Here is a 20747-nt window from a genome sequence, read left to right as displayed (position 1 = left end):
CCCTCTGCAGCACAAGCAGAGCTCAGCCATCATTGCTTCCCTCAGAGCCTTAAAAACTTTTTATTTCAATACAGCAATGACGTTAAGCAACTCATCCTCACCGCAACTTTTCATCCAGCCCCAGGCAAACACACAACTTTCACATTCAAGAAGGAAAAAAAGAAAAAAAACTCAAAATGTTTTCACCATTTCATAAAGTGTTTATTGAGGATGGTAACACAGGATAAATCATGCAACAGCTCAGTAAAAAAAGGGAATCATTTAAAGGATGAAGAATGGTAACTGGTGCTGCTGATTCTGAAAAGTTTATAAAAAAAATATTAATTGTCCAAAAGTGACATCGAAAACCACTTGAAGCTGAACATGGAAGTTGCTTATAAAGCATTCATTAATAAGAAAATGTAGATATTGTTTAAAATGATCACCCACAGATTTCTGTAATCAACAAGTCTCCCATTCCTACAGCTGGAATGGTGGAGCAGGGCTGGACATTCAAGATATTGAACCTTCTCTTCCTGAACAAACAGCACAGTCACAAACATTTGCCACTAATTAACACAATTGCATCTCTTACCCCTCATGACCTGGGCTGCCAAGTGCTTTCATTATTGGGAAGATCTTCCCAGACATCATGGCAGAACAGGGAATCCTTGTGGCCTCAAGTGATTTCCTTGCTGCCCTCTTGCCATCAGTCTGTTTTAGAAGGGGAACAACTACAAGATGTGGCTGTTCCCCTTCTAGCACCAACATATATTTTGAATAAGGAACTCCATGTCAGCAGATGGCACAAAGACTGGGCACCAGCACATCACATCAAACATTGGTGGTTTCAGATTTAGAGTTGACATATATTCGCCTTTTTGGAAAAAAAAAATAAATATAGTGGAATGAAAACTGAATCAAAGGGAAAGAACAGATAACTACCATCCATCAAGGATGCACATATTTGTGCACTGAAAAACAAAAAAAAAGAAAAAAAAATCAGTCATTTCAAAGAAAATCTTGAAAATTAAAAAAAACGTTTGCACTTGTTCCTGGTCATAAACAATCTCACAAAAAATCTCACTTTTGGAACTATTCCAATTGAAACCATACACTGAATTTATTAATACAGTATAAGTTTCTTTATGTAAAAAATCTTTATACATAGTAATAAAAAAGATAAAGGCAAGATGCATCAAACAGAAATCTGCTGGTTGTTTTTCCTCCGTTCTTACAGAGCCGCTGATGACTACCTGCACTATAAAGAGCTGTGTTTCTGACTTTCTGTCTCAAGCATCTTCACCTTTGCTTGTGATAAGGATTGTTCTGTCCAAGCATCCCAAAGGACAGATGCTGGTGATGTTTTGGCACTTACGCTGGCAAACTGAGCTTCTTTCCCTTGAGAACTGCAAGGAAAAATAGGAAAGAAAAGTCAGCAAAGTTGTGATGCAGGAAAAGCAACACACTGTTAAAATGTCAAAGGGAACAAAACTTTTCACACCAAATGGGTCCACTGCTGACAATCCTCCCAGGCTGCCTTTCTCTCTTCAATACATATTGGTAAAACTAGAATTACCAATTCTAACCTTGCCCTCTTGTGGCACCCTGGAGTTTCCACTTTTCATCCTCATAGGACATACCAGCCCCTCATCACAGCCTCTTAAAAATCATGACTAAAATAATACAGCCCCATGCAGCTTTGTGGTTACATGATGGAAGCTGAAATGTGAGTAAGAGCAGAATTAATGCAACCAGCAGAAATGCCTGCTTCTACACTCAGCATAAACAGAAACATCCAAAACACTTCCAACTATTATGGTATTTAAATCACTGTCTATAGGCATGGGATCTGCATGGAATAGTGTACATGGTCAGGGGAAACAGAAGGATCATGCTTATTTCCACAAGTTCATCACACCATTTATAAATTTGCATTCTACACATATCCCCAAACCCTCAGAAAAGCCCCATGCTAGCAGCAAGTATATTGATAAATTAAGGATATTTCAGACCTAATCTGCACACAGAATTAACGAGCTCGTAATGCTGATGCAGCAGATCCTTCTGAACCTGTTTACTGCTACATTCCACAACCTGAAGCTGGCAGTTTCTGCATTACTTACCTTTTGTAACATACAAATAGAAGAAGTCACAGTACAGAACGGTCTGGACCACACCAGCAACAACAGCTATGAGGTCAAAAAATCCCTCAAAGTAGTAACGCCAAATCCAGTTGACCAAGTACAAGGCACGGTACAGACCCAAGAAGAAAAGATAGTGAGTAGTGATGGTCTCTGCTTCCCCAGTTTTGCTGATCATAAAAAGTTGAGGGAGAATAGCAACTGATTCAAGATAGATGGAGAAGGTCCACAGTATCTGAAAGGAAAAAGCCACAGGTATATTCAACTGTCTTACTGATAACAGCAGGACAGAAAACATTTGACTTGGCTTGACTTTTGACTCTCTAACAATGTTATGGATGAATACCTATTCATATAGGTACAGTATTTTGGCAAACTTTCCCTGGTACAGGAAAAAATAAGTGAAAGCTTCACAACCAAGCAGCAGATGGGAGGAGGGAACTCTCCTGGCAGACAGCAGACTCTCCAAACCAGATCTCTGCTGAGCTGGCACACACAGGTTTACTTGAGGGAACTTGTGTGCAGCCAGTTCACATTAAAATGAAATGCAGCTCACAGAGTCCATGCTGAGAAAGCTGCAGGGAAGATGAAGTCTGTTTCCCCCTCCTAATTTTCTATCTATTTGCTTAAAGAGTGAGTTAACACGGAAAAAAAATATTAAAATCTGTCTCAAAGTGTTGCAATTCAAATTACTGTATTCTATAATATCAATCCAAACATAAAAATGCAGCTCAGTTGACAAAAAACAACCATGTAAAGTTACTCTCTATTTTGCAGGAAAAATTACTAGTTTGAACTCTCTATAATTACATTTTTAACATATTTTATCTGCAATTAAACACATTGTTGCATTTTAAATATAATGCAATTCCTTTTAATTGTCTAGATGATTTGCAATCCTATAAAATTTAAGCAGTAGTATAATTCCTTTTGTTTTCAGCAGGTGGCACCAACTATTCCCAAACTGAATTCCTAGGGATTTCTTTAACAAACAGAACAAAAGGAATTCTGAATTAATACAGCCAGAGTGTATTTGGAAAAAGAGAGTCTTCTGCTGAATAAAATAATCAATGCTGATAACAGTGCTGGTCTCCTAAGGTACCTTAAATTTGCACAAACATCTGCATCACACAGATTCATCAAGGAGAGGATTAGCCTGAACCTACTGAACAAAAGACACCCTTCAACCATTCACTGGTCAGGCTAAAAACGCAAAGTATTTTAGAGAAAAAAACAAACAATATCTCCTGCCCCCAATCAACTCACCTCCAGTGGAGAGAAGTCATGATTGACAAGAAAAGAGAGCCCACCAACAGGAACTATCAGGAACTCCACTCGGAAGGTGTCGTGGTTGCCATCGTAGGTGGCCTTGAACTTCATGTAGATCAGGTAGACGGTGGCGTACGAGCACGCAATGTAGATGAGCTGGGCAAGGAAAAAACAACCCCAGAACAATCCACAGAGCTTCCAGGATTCAATCACACTCCCTGGAGAAGCACTAAGAGGAGTAAGTGTGGCCTTTTTGATTCTTTGCATGGTTTTGCAGGCTGTTGGTGCTGTTGGGCTTTTGCCAGCAGAGCAGTAATTCCAAAGGAGTGATTCTGGGCTCTACTGGTTTTGTTGTTTTAAAGGCATCACATGCTCATGGCTGAAGTGACTGCCCAAAGGGGAAGATCCTTTCCAGAACTAAGGAAGTGACTGAAGAAGGAATGTTCTGCAACTGCAGGGGAAGCACTGGCCCCAAGCATTTGGGTTAAAAATGTGCAGGTGCATACACACAGTAATAATGGAAGGGGCCTTTCTACATCCAAAAAACCCAGCCTGGTGTGGTTCATGGGGAAATTAAAAAAAAAAATATTCAATAAGCCTCACTCAGACAACCATTTAACATATCACAAACTGATCTGCTTTGGACCTTGAAACATTTCTAAAATCTGAGGAGTAGCAACTGGACAATGTTCTTCACCAACCAAAACAAAACCTGCAAGACTAAGAGACTGAGAGAAGCAATGAACCAGAATTCAATTTGAGCTGATGTCTAACCATTTTGAATGGTTATGGCACAGTAGACTTTATAGCTATTCCCTGTGGAATAAGCAAAAAACTTCATTTTACAGGTGAGAAAACAGAACTAGAGAGAATCTAAGCCTTTCTGAAGGTCAATCTGCCATCATCAGGACAGAGCTCATTGTCCTGGAGTCAATACAGTACAGCAGACTAGACAAATATTTTAGCTTCAGCCAGTTTCAGCACAAAGATTAAATGTTCCAAATCATTTATCACATTAAAAAGGGTTCTTTGGAACAGAGAAGTAACAGATTAAAAATCCCACTGTTTGCAGATGCTATTAATCACTGAATGCCCTGCTCACAGACACAAAATCCTACAAATACTGTATTAAGGAGCTCAGAATCCAATGGTTCTGCTACACAATCACCCCAGCTGAGTGGAGATAAAGAACCACAGCACAGGATACAGGGAACCTTTACTATGAGTGTAAACTAATCACAGCAGGTATGGTCATAGCAGACACTAAGGAAGTGTGAATGAATCCAAATTTCTTACATTACAGATTTCTTTGTCTCAAGAATCAACTTCTCAGCTGAAGTTCTCTCAAGCTCTCAACAACTGTGTAACATTATATACTCCTACACATATATAAATATAACACAAAATTGTGTTGGGACACTCAAGCAGCTTCATCTTGACACTGTAACAATGGGCTGAAAAGACAATTGCATCCAACAGTCTCAGTAACCTTTGAAATTGAAATAGAGGCTATCATTTTGAAATTATTTCCACATTCATTCCTTTTCTGATTAGGAAGGCTGCAGAACACAGATGTGGTCATGGCTCTGAATCAAAACCATAAATAAATAAATGGCAAAAAACCCCTACCTGCTCCTTTACTGCACCTAATGGTACCTTCCAATCAGAAATTACATATGGAAAAAGCTTCTGCTTCAATATTATTTTATTTAATCCACTCTTCATCTATACTGTTAGTATTAAAATTTAAGCACACACGTTTTACTAGCTGGAAAGCAAGTGCAAGTTTAAGATACAAAATTTTATTTTACAGTATTATTTTGCAAATTCTTCAGTACATTCTGCCTTATTGATTATTTGGTCTTTTCCCTTTGGTAAAGTTATGCTACTCTCTAAATTAAACCTGAAAAACATCAAGAAAATCCAAGAATAAAATAACTGGATTAAAAAAGTACACACATACTGCCCTCTCCCAGACTACTGCTTTATTTTCTTGTACTCAACACCAGAAATTGCAGGAATGAATAAGTAACAAACTCAAGTTCAGGCTCACTGACATTCAGTGGCCAAATGACAGGGATATAACTCACAGAAGTTCCATTCCTTAGAGTTTACTTTTGTCAGCTTTAGATCAGCCTCTGACCAGACAGTAGCTGCAATTCTGGCAGTGCATCTTGAATACTGATTTAGCTTGTGGTGAATCAAAGGAGACTTACTTCAGCTTTAATGTCTCAATTGAGAAACACCATTTATTTGAGCCATTTTTCACAAAGTTTTAAATTTCACTAACCAAAATGCCATTTGTTCTAAATGTCACAGTCCTGATATAAACAGTTTTATAAAACTGCATGTAGAGTACAGAGAAAAAAAAGCAGGATTTTGAGTCCATCTTCCACATTCTTTATCTAAAGCCCATCTAGAACTTGCTCTGTAACAACTGTGGGCCATTCAAAGTGACTTTTATTAATGAAATTATGCACTCTGCATGCAACATCACCAGCTTTTCTAACTCTTCAGTATACTCTACCTTCATAGATGTGTTATACAATGAAATGAATGAAGTGAAGAGGTCCAGGTAACGGGTAGTGAAGACCAGTGCAAACAGAAGCTGGCTTTTCCCAGAAATACCTAAAGTGATAAAGGAAATAATTAATTATTCAGAAAGTGATGAGGTGCTTTGATACACTTGATGTCTGGGATGAGAAAGGATATATCCTTTATTTTTAAACAAGTTGATCATAAAATTAGGACAAAATCCAACTTCTCAAGCTGTACAAACAGAATTCTAAGTTCATATAGCTCAGTAGTGTGAACATAAGTTACCCTGTATTGGAAGAGGTGCTGGCACTACATAAGGTGTAGAAGTTACTCACAGCAGGTAGTGCCATCTCCAAAAATATACCTGCAAGCTATCTGTTCTGTATTAGCACTGGGCAAAGCTGCACTAGCTTTCAGTTCTCAGGATAATCTTTAGGTGCTGAATAGCTGCAAAGGTAGAAGGGCAATAGACAGACTCAGTGACAAGCAGAATTTATGCTGGCACCAATAATGGGATTTTAGAGGAATTCATAGATTTTAAAACATAAGGCAATTCAATACACAGACTCAATTTGCCACATGGTGAGAAAAACATCAAACAATCAAACCCATGTGTTATTATGTATTAAAACAAAATTTTAAAAAGAGAGAGAAGTGAGATAAAATGTCAGACATCTACACTGCATCTTCAAAGCAACTTTCAATTTTAGGTCAAAGCCCCAATGTCAAAACGTTTGTTTGCACTTAACTTCAAGCACTGGAGCACAGTTAGAAACATAAAAGCTTTGCACAGTCAATCACTAAAAGCTTCCCAAGACTGAGGTGAAGCAGTGCTCCATAATACTGATGTGGTGGTGTGTCACAGCAGGGGGACAAAACAACCCACTCTGTGCCTCTATCTAGTTATTCCAATTATTCTTGTTTTCAGTCATCCAGGGTGAAAATAATTGAATCTGTTCAGCTAAGCATGAAAGTCTCGTTCAAAAAACAAGAGGGAAAATACTCTGTAGGAGAGGGTTGTGATGCAAGGCTGAAAATCTCTGTCCCTTTATAGAGAGATATTTCTAGAAAAGCTTTTATTAACAGTGCCATAAAGCAATTAGGAGAAGGCAATCTGCTATGGCTATTGAAGTCCTTTTTCACTCCAGCTTAAGGAACATGGAATAAACTGCTCCAGATGAAGGAATTTAACCTATAAAGTACAAGAATGGCTGAAAGAGTAACAATTAGAAAGGGTGGTGTTTGCAATGTCTGCAGGATGAGTCTGATGTGCCACCTACAGAACAACCCAAGAGCAGTACAGGGAACATAAACCACCTCAAAACCTGCAGGCTGTAAAGCTGTAAAATACAAGCTGCAAGTATTACAAACAAAACACCCCCCCTTCCTGGAAAAAAAAACCAAAATAAAAAAACCTAACAACAACAGCAAACCTCCCACCCCTCCACAAAAAAAAAAAAACAAAAAAAACAAACAACCCAAAACACCAAAAACCCACAAACCAACCACCTCCCAAAATTTAGGAAAAAAATACATTTGACATTTTTGAATTATAACCACATTGCACAGACAGCTGAAGCAGGACTCTAGGCTCTGCTGGCCAATAAAACCCTCCAGCAAGCAAAGCTGCCCTAAGGTCAGAATCCACAGGACAAAGAAATCCACCTGGACAGATTACAGAACAGCATCACCCTACAGAATATAATTAAACTAATTTATTTAGCATACTATTTTCTTTTGGCAAATAACTGGGAACAGCAAAAAAAAAAAAAAGAGAAAAGCATATGAGAGATATTAATTATTGATAAGAGCTATAAATATGGACCTGGATATACTGTCATAAATACATATAATATACTTGACAAATTCTTCTAAGCCACTGCCAGTCTCACCTCCTCAACCCCAAAGTTGTAATTTTTATTAAGGCTTTCAATACTCTCATTGATTTTTGAATCTTTAGAATAGTTGTGAAATCCTGAAAACCACTCTTGACCCAAAATGAAACTAATTTTCAAGTTAAGTAGCCTAGACTAGGCAGGGTTTAAATTGTAAACCGAAGGCCCATGAAGGGACAAGCAAACTGGGAAAAACTTCTAAACCATGAGCAAAAATAGGGTGAGAGAACAGGTAAACACACAGCTGTACAACTTTGATGCATTTCAAAACTTTAGGAAATGTATCAATACATCACAGCACTGACCCTGGCTCACTGCTGGCAACTGCAATACACTGAGGCTACAGTGATGTTATTCTCACCTTTTACTCCCACAAACATTAATTTATTCTTGAACTAAATAAAAATGTTTTTATTTCTTCTTCCAAAGCTCTGGACTTTAATTTGGAAGAGCCAAACCTCTCAGTTTTGTTTCATCCTCACACGTGGAAAAACTCCTTCAACCTCTGTGCTCCAGCTTGGCTGCAAGCCACAGCATGAAACTTTAATTCAGGTGATTTTCACAGGCAGGCAGGAGGGCAGAGCTGAAATTGCAGTATTTTCTTATCAACTTCATTTTGCTGTGGTGAGTCAGGTAACAGGCAGGAGCAGAGGCATTGAACTGGGGAGTGTGTGCAGCACTTGCCAACTATGAACTGCACACCACAGCCATAAAAGCTACAAACAAAACTTCTAAGAAAAGTTGATTCATACTTTCCCATGGAAACTTCACATACTTTTTAAAGTAAAGTAGTTTAATTCTGTACCAAGTCCACATCAGCCACAGAACCACTTCTTTGGCTCTGCTAACAAGTACCAGCATTAAGACTCCAGTGCTTCCAATTTTAAAAACCCAAACTAATTTTAAAGACAAATTTTCCAACTGAGAACGAGAATACTTTCCTTCAAAGAGAGAGAAAAAATGGAAAGCTACCTAAACAGCAGTTTTTGAGAAAATACAGACAAATTAGCAGCAGCCTATGGCAAAGTACTGTCAAAGCCTTCATTTAGCATATTGTCTGGTCCACAAGACACATAGAATTGAGTTACAGCTATATCACCTAGCAAAAGTGCTACACATTTACTACCTACACTACTTTTTTAGAGTATACAGCATGTAATTTGACAGCACTGGAACTGCAGGTCACCTTTAACATTTGATAAATGGCACAGAGAAGTGCAAATCAATTTTCAGGGAGTAATTTGCACTGCAAACAATGTAATTTGACTTGAAATGGGTAAGAAAATACAGTCTGAACAGCACAATGTTTGAAAGCACAGGATTCTTCAAGTCTCATGAATTTCCTATTTATGACAGGATGTCAATAATGAAGTTACCTACTACATTCTCCACAGCTCTTACTAATGATTTTTGAACTGTTATTTTGACTGCCAAACATTTTTCCAAATTCTAAATTTGGAAACTCAAATAACCAGACATGCAAAAAAAACTGTTTCCCTGCCAGCTCTGAAATTCTTAAGTCATGATTTGGATTTGCTTTCCCCTTGCTGTCTTTTTAACCAAGTGACTAACTCAGAAAAAAAAAAGTTTCTCAAACACAGGAAACACAGACTGCTTCAAAGTGCAGATGAGCCTAGCCTTACCTATCTTCTTCAATTAGAGGAGTCACTTCTTAGGATGGAAAATGGGGACTATAGAATCTCCAAAAGCAGCAGAGGTGCACAGGCTGTGTCCCTCATTTCCAGCTGCTTTTCAAGCCTCTGAGCTCTCCTGGAACAAAGGGCTCAGATGCAACCAGGAGAGGAGCAGGCACCATGTGCTCTGCCAGCTCTTCATGGATCACAGCCTGCAAGCCAGTCAGCAGTTAGAAGCCCTTATTTATTTTCAAACCCTCTACTGCTTCAAAAGTGCACAGTGCAGTAGCAGCTGGTTTGCCCCTGTTTTCTTAATCACCAATAAGCACGAGGTGTAAGTTTATTTAATTTACAAATGGCTCTAATAACCATACACTGTAAAGAAATGGCAGAAAGACCTCTAATAAAAGGCTCTTCGTAGCTGCTCAACATTAGGGGTTATTATCATGTATGACTTTACAAACATATGCAAATGTATATTTACAAAGGTTTCATCAATAGAAATCCCAACTGACAACAATGAACCACTAGGAGGAACAGAATAGAGCCCCAAAACCAAAATTCTTTGCTTGTGTTCCTTTGAGGTATTCATGTTTATTTCATTCTAGAGAAATTCTCATTGTTAGGCCTCAGACACCAATACAAATCTGGATTTACTCCTGAGGACTCAGGCAGAACTAGAAAGCACCAAAGAAACAACTCCTGACAAACACATCCCTGCTTTTTTTTCCTCAGGAAAATGAATTAATCAAACATTTTCTACTGGAAGAGCCCATGCATGTGTGTGTGTGTCCAGGGACACTGGCTAATTTGGGAAAGGGGAGAGCTGTATCACATTGTGATACAGGCCTGGGTTACTTTCTGTCTTGGAGAAGGCTGTACCAATGAATGGTGTCAGGCTGCTTTCTTAGGAATAAACCCCTAGTATTAGAGATCCTTAATCACAACTGCCTTAAGGAAAGCAACACCAGATCACTTTTTAAACAGAAAGACAGGACCAAGTCACATTGTACTATACTGTGTAAATAACCTCACATCCAAAGGTCACTTACAGATCTCTTGGCTCAAACCCTATCTGAATTTCACCTTTGCAACAGAATTTCTCATTTTCTTTCTTCAGACAGTAAATGATATTCACTCTTCAGATCATTAACTCTCCTGCTGTATGTAATCTCAAGTGCATTTTTTAAACACAGGACTAAACTCTACTCAGGAGCTGGAGGAGGCAAGGCCCTCTCCTGCCAGGTCCAGGCAGGAGAAGTGAAGCACTAGAGCCTGAGCCAGGTGAGTTCACCTGGAATCTTGTGCTCATGACCCCAGGAACAATAGTTCTGCACTACCACTGCATCTGGGCCACAGAGTTACTTCTTTTGTAAAGTTAAGAACAGTTTGTACTTAAAGTCTGTTAAAAAAACCAAAGCTATTAGTTTATTTAAAAAAAACCAAAACTATTAATTGACTTTTCTTTTGTGCTACCAAGTGATTCGCCAGTGATTTGACACAACAACATACAGAACCTGTACTTCCTCCTACCTGTAGTGTAAATCTCTTTCATTTCCCCATTCTCAGTTATTTCAGGGTACAACTTAAACTAATTCTTCATGCTTTTAACTGAAAACTTTACAGGTACATCTGTTCAACAGTGCTAATCCGGTATTTGAACATCAAGACATGGTAAACTGATTTCAAGAACAACCATCCTCACTGAAGAAGGAGGAGCTCAGTGGAGAGAAGGCAAAGTCAAGTTCACAGTCAAACTTCCCGTGCACAACCGAACCGGTATTCCCTGGTCCGAACACACAGCACGCACCGCAAGCAAATGCCCATTTTGAATGACAACAAATCCCAGTTTTCTACAAGGAATCAGCTACGCTGCAGTTATGGAACTGCCTGCAATTCCCCCCAACCACCACAGCGTAGAGCCGAAGGGGCTCGCCCGGCCCGGCCCCGGGAAGCGGAGCGCGGCCGCTCGGAGCGGGGCTCGCCCGGCCGGGCCCGGCACCGCTCCCGCTGCCACGTCACACGGCCCGCGGCTCCCGCCGGGAATCTCCCTCCGCCGCTCCTACCGCTGCCTGCCGACAGCCCTGGCAGCGGCACGAACGCACAGCTCGGCTCCCGCACAAAGCCAAGCACAGGGGGAGCGGGAGGCCGCCGCGGAGGGACGCGGAGAGCGGGGAAACTTCCGAGGTTGCGAACCGCGAGTCAGCACCGAACCGGGGCTGCCGAGCACAGCGGCGGCACAGGCCCGGGCGCGGCCAGGGCAGGCGAGGGAAGGGATGGAGGGACAGAGGGATGAAGGCAGGGCGGCTGCCCGCCCCGCGGGGGACGAATTCCTCCCCCTCCTCCTCCAAACCGGCCTCTCCATTCATTCGCCTGCCGCCGGGCAGTTACATAAGGAAGGAGCGACCCTCCCGGACACAGCCGGAGCGCCGGTGCACAGGGATTAAAGTACAAATAATGGCAACCGCAACACCTCTCGGGGAATGGCAGCTCCCGCCGGCGCACCCCCACCCCGGAGCGGGGATGCGCCTCCTCCTTCCCCCTCTGCCGGCTGCTCGCCCGCTCCGCCAGCGCTGCGTCTGGAGGGGCCGAATCGCGGGAGGTCAGGGGGAGGGCAGAGCCCCTTCCCCTGCACGGAGGGGAGCGACCGTCCCTTTCCACCTGCCCGGGCCGAGTTCTGCCCGCCCGCCCCGGCGGGGTCAATCCCCTCCCCGCCTTTCCCCGCTTCACCAGGGCCGCCTCCCGGGCCAGAGACGGGCGGGACCCCCCCACACCGCCCCGGCCCCGGGGCGCGGTCCTTCGGGGGCGATCACAGCACCCGCGGCCGCGGCGAGCTCGGGGCGATGCCGCCCGGCCCCGGCGGGGCTCCCGCGGGGCTCCGCGGCCCGCAGCCGCCCGGCCGGTCCCGCCCCGCGGCCTCCGCACGCACCCGCGCAGGAGCGGCTCTTCCAGATCTTGAGCAGCAGGATGATGATGGCCGCCAGGTGGGACAGGTCCCCGGTGAGGCGGAAGATGTTCATGGCGGCGGCGGCAGAGGCGGCGGCGCAGCCGGAGCCGGGGAGCGAAGATGGCGCAAGCTCAGCGGGCACCGAGCGACGTGGCCCGGGGACGTGGCCAGGCAGCCCCGCGCCGGTGCACGCCGGGAGCGGGGGGAGCGCCCGCCCCGCCCCGCCCCGCCCCGCCCCGCGCCGCCCTCACGGCGGGGCCGCCCGGCAGCTGCTGGCCCGGGCAGGGAGGGAGCGGCAGCGGGACTCGGCCTTTGGGCGGCCGAGCAGCTGATCTCTATATGTATATTTAATGGCGAATATAATATGTATTATATGTATATTTCCTTATGTTTTGTAGGTCGAGTGAAAATCTACATCAGCTACTAGAGAGGGTCCAGCGGAGGCCATAAAGGTGATGAGGGGTCTGGAGTGTCTCTCTTAGGAGAGACTGTGAGGGCTGGGCCTTGTTAGAAGACTGAGGCGGGATCTTATCAATACATATAAATACCTTAAAGGTGCCAGGAGGGTCCCAGGATCATGGGAATGGTTTGCGTGGGCAGGGACCTTAGGGATGCTCTGTGTCCCTCCCGTGCCATGGGTGGGGATGTCACCGGGCACTGAGGAGCACTCCCGGCGATGGAGCAGCCGTGCCAGGGCGGTCCCAGACGCTTTTCTGTGCTGCCCAGTGACAGGGCAAGGAGCAATGGCCATAAACTAAACCGCAGTTAGTTTCACCTCAACACGAGGAAGAACTTTTTTCCATTGAGGGTGGCAGAACACTGGGACAGGCTCTTCAGGACAGTCAGGGATTCTCCCTCCCTGGAGACATTCCAGACCCACCTGGACACGTTCCTGTGTCACCGCTCCAGGTGACTCTGCCTTGGCAGGAGGATTGGACTGAGTGATCTCCAGCGGTCCCTTCCAACACTAACAATTCCATGATTCTGTGTAAACTTCCAAGAAGAAGAAAAAAAGGCAATTATTTCTTCAACAGGCAGGCCTTGAGAGTCAGCACTCTGCCTCTTCAGAGTCCCAAATCCCTAAAACACAACATGGCCAGAGTAGTTCGGTGGGCAAAAGAAGCATCTCCTCTTAATAACTCTCCAGTGTCATCTGCAAAAACCCCCAACAACTCAAACAATAGCAAAGAAAAATAGGAATAGCTGCCAAGTAATATGATTTCCAGCGCTTGTAGAAAATGGGTAACAGCTTAATCCAGGTGAACAGTAGTGCTTTCTTTGCTGGGTAGCTCATTTCTTTAAAATCTCTTGGTTTACATTGTTTCACACTCTGTTTAAGGAAATAGCATAAAGACTTAACTGTTACAGAATGATAAGCTGAAAAGTTCCCACAGTAGAAGGTTTTAAATTTATGAAAAGGACCTAACTACAATCTTTAATTTTCCTGTTTAAAATGTGGCACAAACATTGAAATCTTTAAAGAGTTTACATAATTCTGAAAAGAAGAGAGAATTGATTAGTACCTGCAGTTATCTTTTTTAATAAGTACCTAACAGTGTGGCAAAACCAAATGTACTTGTTTTCAGAGATGAGGAATCAAAGCCTGTCCTCTTACAATGCTGTGTTTACAAGTACAGCAGTACAACTCCTTGACAAGGTCCACAGTAACTCTTATCAGTTCCTCAGAGAAGAAGTTGTATGTTGCATTTGAAAAGTTTTATAGATCTGAACTCTAACAGAATAATTATTTTAAACACATGTTGAATAATTTTTTGGCATCAAATAATATTTGATGTAACCACCAGTGAGTTGCCTACTTGGGGACACATTTTAAAAAGCCAGATATAGTTCTTGGGGAATTTGTACTGAAGATGACAGCATTTGGCAGAATTCCCCAAAACTGTGGTACCAACTGCAACAGGAGGGGAGGAAGTGCAAATTCATAACTACAACATCAGCAGCTGCAGTGCTGAGGCACTTCTTTGTGAGGTTTGGAAAGACAGACCTGCCTCAGAGCACTGGCTGGACCAGCCTGTTTGACACAGGCTTGATTGAAATATCTACATTTATTATGTCAGATCTCAACAGTTCTGAAAGGGGGAATTCTGAAATAAAAGTAGGTAATAAAAACACTGACAGATGCATATCTGGGGTCTATTTGATAGATACATTAAAGGCAGAGAGCTGACACCCATTCTGTCACCCTCTTTCTCAGTTCCTGCAGTGTATATTCAGAACTTGTTTGTGATCTAAGTTGTTTTCTGACATCTGATTAAATGTTGAAACATGTCAGGCCCCAATTAAAGATGACCTAGGGCAGTTTCAGCCTGTGCATCAAACCAATGTGATTTTAACTGTGGCAATGGCTGTTCCTTGATAAATCAATACAGTTCACTTCCATATACAATGGTTAAAAATTATTCAGGAAAGCAGTACCAGAAAATATTCTTCTGCTGTATCTGTGACAGATTAACATTTTCCACTGTTTTCATATTTCTCCTATAGGAATTTACTTTTGAATTCTCTCCTTTTTCTCTATGTCACTCAAAGAGAAGTTTATAGATAGTAGGTGAGTTGTTAAGTAAGGCTAATTATATCAGCTAAAACATTAGATAAATGTTACACTGTTGTCAGAAAAGCAAGAAATCCACCAATCACAATTCCTCCAGTTGATACTTCAATGTTCAGTCACTTGGACTGTGAGCTCTGAACCTGCCTGTGTTCCTGCATCATCAGGGCAAGAAAATCCTCTCATTAATCTGGATTGGAAAAGCAGACTGATGCTGAACAGAAAGGGACGGGAAGAGACAGATGGACATTGGTTACTTTCTGCTCATTGCAGAAAAAAAAAAATAATACATTTTGTGGCTGTGTATTTTTAGGTACAAATAAAGAACCAGATGTGAATTTTGATAAAAATATCCTATGATGTAAAACTCCTACATATCCTGATGCCAGGCAAGGTCTGGTGGGGTCTTTGAGGTAGTCTCATAATTTCTCTAAGGACTGAGTAGATAGATATGGAAAGATGGTCTGATAGTGGATCACAGTCTTAACTAAGATAGGAAATTATGGATATCTGGATAGCACCCAGATCTGTTTTGCTGTCTGACAGGTTTGTTATTTATCTGCACTTTCCAACAGCATGCATAACAACACACAAAATACTATTTCTGAGGAGCAATTCCAAATCTTCTGGGGTACAAATAAAAGAAATTTAACTTACAGTGGAGTTTTTGTTTATTCTTTGCAGACCTGTCTTTTCTACCCAGTTTCCCTCCTGCCTTATTGGAAAAGGAAGTCAGATCCCTCCCCTCCAACAGCACTGGAGTAAACAGTCCCCAAGGCTGTCCCACATCATATGGCATGGATAAGAATATTTTGCTAATCAGGACTATAAGGTTCTTAGCTCTCCTTATCCTATATCTACAGGTCTTGCTTTAAAAAACACAAAAAACAACCCAAAACATACACCAAAAAACCCCACAAATTTATCAAAAACCTGTAAACATTTTCACTCAAATAAAGAGACCCTATTGCTTAAAGCTGTGTAACAGCCTGGAATATCAACCTTTTGAGAGAAAAAAAGAAAAAAAAAAAAAAGAGGGATTATTTGAAAATTGATTTTTACTTCTAAGGAGGACAATATATGGCAGGTGACAGGTGCTGCAGTTTGGTGGCTGTTCCTGCACTGCCATGGGGGAATTAGCAGTGTCCCATTGGGAAGCAGTGCATGGATCCACAGCACAGCATGAGCCAAAATACCAAGGGTGCCCTATGGCCAGTTACCTGCTCAAGTGACACATTCCAGGTGACTGCTGGTTCCTTGCTGCTTTCTGAGTGTCACTGGAATGAGTCACTTCTCCCTTAGCCCCAGGTGCATCTCACAAGGGGAGCAGCCAGTGGGACTCTGACAAGGTCCCAGCCTAATAGGATGTGGCTGCAAATAAGGGGGTGCTGATGCCTGGGCACAGCAGTGAAGTGATAAGCTAAATCTGCCATAATGCACTACGTAATTGCCTCTGGAATATTTGAGCAGATTATACAGAGGCATAAAGGGTTTATTAAAATTAAGGAAGGATGCCTTTTTTTTTTTTTTTAAATAGCATATTTAGAGCCTCACACTGAGGAGTTGGTTAGCTCTGATGTGACAGATTGAGATCACTGGGAGTCAAACATTCCATGCACTGCACAAAACCTGACAACAGCCATAATGCCAGCTTTAACAGGGACACAGACACTGTGGATGGGTAGTTGTTTTCTTCCTTTCAGGGATTTAGAGATACCACAGATGTGGCATTTATCTCAGTACCAGGTCACAGGGATATTTTCTCTACTGCAGATCTAGAACCAGTAGCTCATTTCTCTTTTCTAAACACAATTCTGAACATAAAGGTATCAGGCACTGGAATAATAAGCCAACAAAAGTATTTCTTCCCATATGTTAACTCCTGAAAGAGTTCAATCACAGGAATGAAATGAAATGCCTCCTCTCACATACTGCTGGGCAGGGTCACCTGTCACAGGGCTCAGAGCACTCAGAGGAGCCAGGCCTGCACCAGAGTTGTGACTGTCAGCAGTTGGATGGTTGGATGTACACACCACAGGATGTATGGCACTGCCCAACAACCATCAGAGGAGCCACAAGTGGAGAGGAGAGCTGCAACTCTCACAATAAGCAGAAAAATTATTATCATGGTCCATATTCAACAGCAGATTTATGGATGAATCCTATTTTTTTTTTCCCTTTCTCAAAGATCTAAAAGAACTAAATAGAATGTAGGAAAAATTAAACTTGGTTTAAACAAATGTTACCCACATCTACTAACAGCAACACTTCTTTAAGAACCAAATCTTTATACCACATTTCTCTGTAGTTTATTCTTCCCAAAAAATCCTGATGATGCAAAAAGAGAGGGACTGTGAGACATTTTTCCCATGAATGCATTCCAGTGAAAGTGGTCACGTGCATGTTGTGTGCAATTCACATCTGCAGAGAGGACAGATGCCTGCACTGAGGGGTTCTGGGGTTTGTTTCATGGAAGTGAAGTGCACATGTCTCAGTTTCCTCTGGCAGTGGCAGTGTGCAGGGTTATGAATGGCAGCAGGGCACACACAGATTACATACCATGCATACTTGTGCTCTCCATGCCTTTCTCCCCTTTCCATCTATTCTTCCCACAGAAATTCAGTTTCCACAGTTTTGATGGAGGTGTCTCAATGAATCCTAGATTTTGTAGAATGAGCTTTTCCATTAGTGACCTTTACAAGAGGTACATTGGCAGGAGTAAAACTGCTTTTCTGCAATGCTTGCCATCCAAGATGCTCACACCATCTCATGAAGCAAACAGGATTTGCAATTTCACCATGCAATAAGTACAACATGAAGTCAGTGCTCCACATTTACTCCTCCCACACTACTCTTGTAAGAAATACATAAGCACTTGACCAAACGTAAATGTAATGCCAAAGTTCTTAACATAATTATTAATTTAATAAAACATATAAATAAGCAGTTCAGCTACTTAAAAGCACTTGTGCTTGAAAGAAATTACAGCACAGATGGCACAAAACAAAGAGCTCACTCCTGCTCCAATTAAAAGGTAAACTCTGACTCACATAATTGCAAACAGAATCACTCCCAGGTATATTGACAGAAGAAGATCACTTTCAACTCATATAGATTTTTGAAGGGCTTGGTAGAGCTAAGTCATGTATCTGACCTAAGCAGCTGAACTGGAAATGCTGACTGTCTTCTTGACATGAAAACATTCTCCTGCATCTTCAGAAGTGCACACAGAATTCAAGTCAGGCAATTTTTAGAAATCAAAAAACCTTTTAGTACTTTCACATCTGAGTGAGGCAGAACTTTCTAATGTGAAAACACAGATAAATCTTTATAATGCATTTAATCCACTGAAGCATTTCTTGGTTTTAGTGGACATTTGCATGTATTTGCTGGGATTAATTAAACAAACTTCTCTCTATTTAAATATAAGTCTCAATTTCCTGTTCACATGCAGAAAAGGCAACACAGCTGGAGAAGCTGGAATCTTACTGTGAGGATTAAAGAAAAAAGTGCCAGGCAGTTTGCAGCAATCATAATTCTTATCTTATAAAATGCATGTAGTTTTATCTATTACATTATATCACACATGCCAGGGTTAGTTATAGGCAAAAGCACCTCCCAAAGCAGAAGATTGCTGAAGGAGGAAGAGGGAAAGGAGGGGGTAAGAAATGGCTCTCACTGCCTACTTTTCCAGTAACAAAGCCCTGAGAATCAAGTTAGCCCCTGCTGCTGCAGGAATTACAGAATATATGGGACTGTGGTAGGAACTGTTACCTCCTACAGCAAGAGCTCACATTCCCCTTGCCCCAGCAGCAGCTGGGCTCTTCCCTCCAGCTCTCCTTCCCTCCATCCCACTTCTATTGCTTCCCCCCTGAGAAAAATTTAAATTTTACTTTCAGGGCTGAGAAGCCAGATGTAATGTTTGCCATAAAGAAATACAAATTACAGTTTGAGGGGCATTTACTACAGTACAGCCCTGAATAAAAAAACCTGAGCTTTTCAGTCCATGCATTGCCTTTTTAGTCCAGAAAAAATAAGACTTTTGCAATGGCAAAATGGAAAACTGTACCATCTGCTCATGGTCTAAAATCATGTTGAACAACATCAAAATATATGTTCACATGGAGAAGATTTTTAATATATATTTCCCCCCCCACCATTGTTTGAAATATTGAGGTGTGGCATGAGAAGCTAATATCAGACACTTAAGTCATATGCTGATAAAATACAGGAAAATACCTATGGTTTATAATTATGAGAAATTCCTTATTCTTGGTCTGGTGGAAAATACTGGATTGACAGTCCTAATAGTGTGTAGGCCAAGTGAACAATTTCCCCTTAGTATTCCCAGGTGTACTTCAATCCCATCTGGAGTGAAAGGACTGTCTCCTGATGAACATAAGCAGGTTTCCATGGTGCATTTTGTCACATGAAATACTCAGAGTATTGCCCATGCCCTCAGTGTCAACAGCTCTGTATTGAATACAAACAGCCACGGGGAAATGACGTTTTGTAGAGGTGCTTAAATCCTAAGAGCCTGTTATCACTTCTTGTCTGAGCAGGATTTAAACCAGCAGACCTGAGATGAAGCTATTTTATTGCAACAGCAGTAACTTTGAGTGCAGTTTTTACTACACCACACAGAAGGATAGTCCCTTTCCAGGGAATGTACACTTGAAGTAAAAGAAAACCCAACAAAAGGACACAAGAGTGTGACCAAATTAGCCCATATAAAAAGCACTAGTATCAGACATCAGCCTTCAATTAACAGTCCCCTGCTACCTGTCCCCCCTGTAATTGAAGTTTCTACCTAACACACAATCCTATATTTCAGTGATTTTCTCATGAGACACGTAAGCCATTTTTAAACTCAAAGTATTTGCAGGGATACTGTGTTACTTGTTAATGGTAAAGCTATGGAAAGGAGACAGTTCTCACAGTGACAGCAGGTGCAGATCTTGCTTGTAAGAATTTAATCACTCTGCACTCAGAAATCTCAGAGCCTCTTGATTCTACTCTTCAAGCTGAGCTGACACTCTTTTATCTCTAGCATCTCTGTTGTAAACTCCAGGATACTGAAAATCAAAGCAAAGAAAAATATTAAATCTTTTGACATGCCTTACTTTGCAGTCTTAAAGACTAAGCAGAACACTTAAGCATTTAGTTTGCCTTAAGTTTACTTAATACTTATTTAGTTTTCTTAACTGGAATCTAAACTTCAAGCCCACCAGTGTTCTTCTTAAATATTAGCCTGTCAAAATGTTAAAATCCAATGAAAGTAAATGGCAATACTCTACTAAACTTCTAGTTTGTGGAATAAAATCTTATAAATACCCTGGAACAGGCAAAACACAAAGTAAAATCAAGAACATATTCCAAATAACAATGCAGTACTTGATTGGTGTTACATGGAATTTTAAATATACCTTTGTTATGTTTGGCTTTACAATAAAGATAAGATAAAGTGTTTTCCCCTTGATTAGATTCAGAGATAGTCTAAGCAAAGTACAAGGCACCTTTGTAATAAATAAAAATTATTCAAGAATTGTTATCTTTGTATTCAAAGCAGGAAGAGGATCCCACAGTCCTTCTTCTCTGTTACAAGTGATTTGTGCTTCTGTTATAAAGTTATCTCTAACTGAAAATATAACTTACCTCAAGCTCAGCCCTTGAGGGTTCAGAAAGGCAGGTGCAGAGTAAACACAGCACACAGCCAGATGCCAAAGCCACTCAAACAAGGAGCACCTGGAAAGCAGAAGATTTTATTTCTTA

At 41.6% G+C, this 20747-nt stretch overlaps 1 protein-coding gene across 1 annotated transcript; it reads right to left on the bottom strand.

The window, feature by feature from the left end:
- Positions 1 to 179: 179 nt before the first annotated feature.
- Positions 180 to 12599, bottom strand: KDELR2 (KDEL endoplasmic reticulum protein retention receptor 2). Its single transcript, XM_079320666.1, has 5 exons — positions 12389 to 12599; positions 5920 to 6020; positions 3390 to 3548; positions 2106 to 2358; positions 180 to 1388 (listed from the first exon to the last, which is right to left on the bottom strand). Exons 1-5 carry the CDS (start codon positions 12477 to 12479, stop codon positions 1354 to 1356), a joined length of 639 nt encoding a protein of 212 aa, XP_079176792.1. The 5' UTR covers positions 12480 to 12599; the 3' UTR covers positions 180 to 1353.
- Positions 12600 to 20747: the final 8148 nt, after the last annotated feature.

The sequence above is a fragment of the Erithacus rubecula genome (genome assembly GCF_903797595.1).
Source record: "Erithacus rubecula genome assembly, chromosome: 17".
NCBI lineage: Eukaryota > Metazoa > Chordata > Aves > Passeriformes > Muscicapidae > Erithacus > Erithacus rubecula.
The sequence above is the reverse complement of the archived record's forward strand: the minus strand, read 5'-3'. Positions and strand labels throughout refer to the sequence as shown.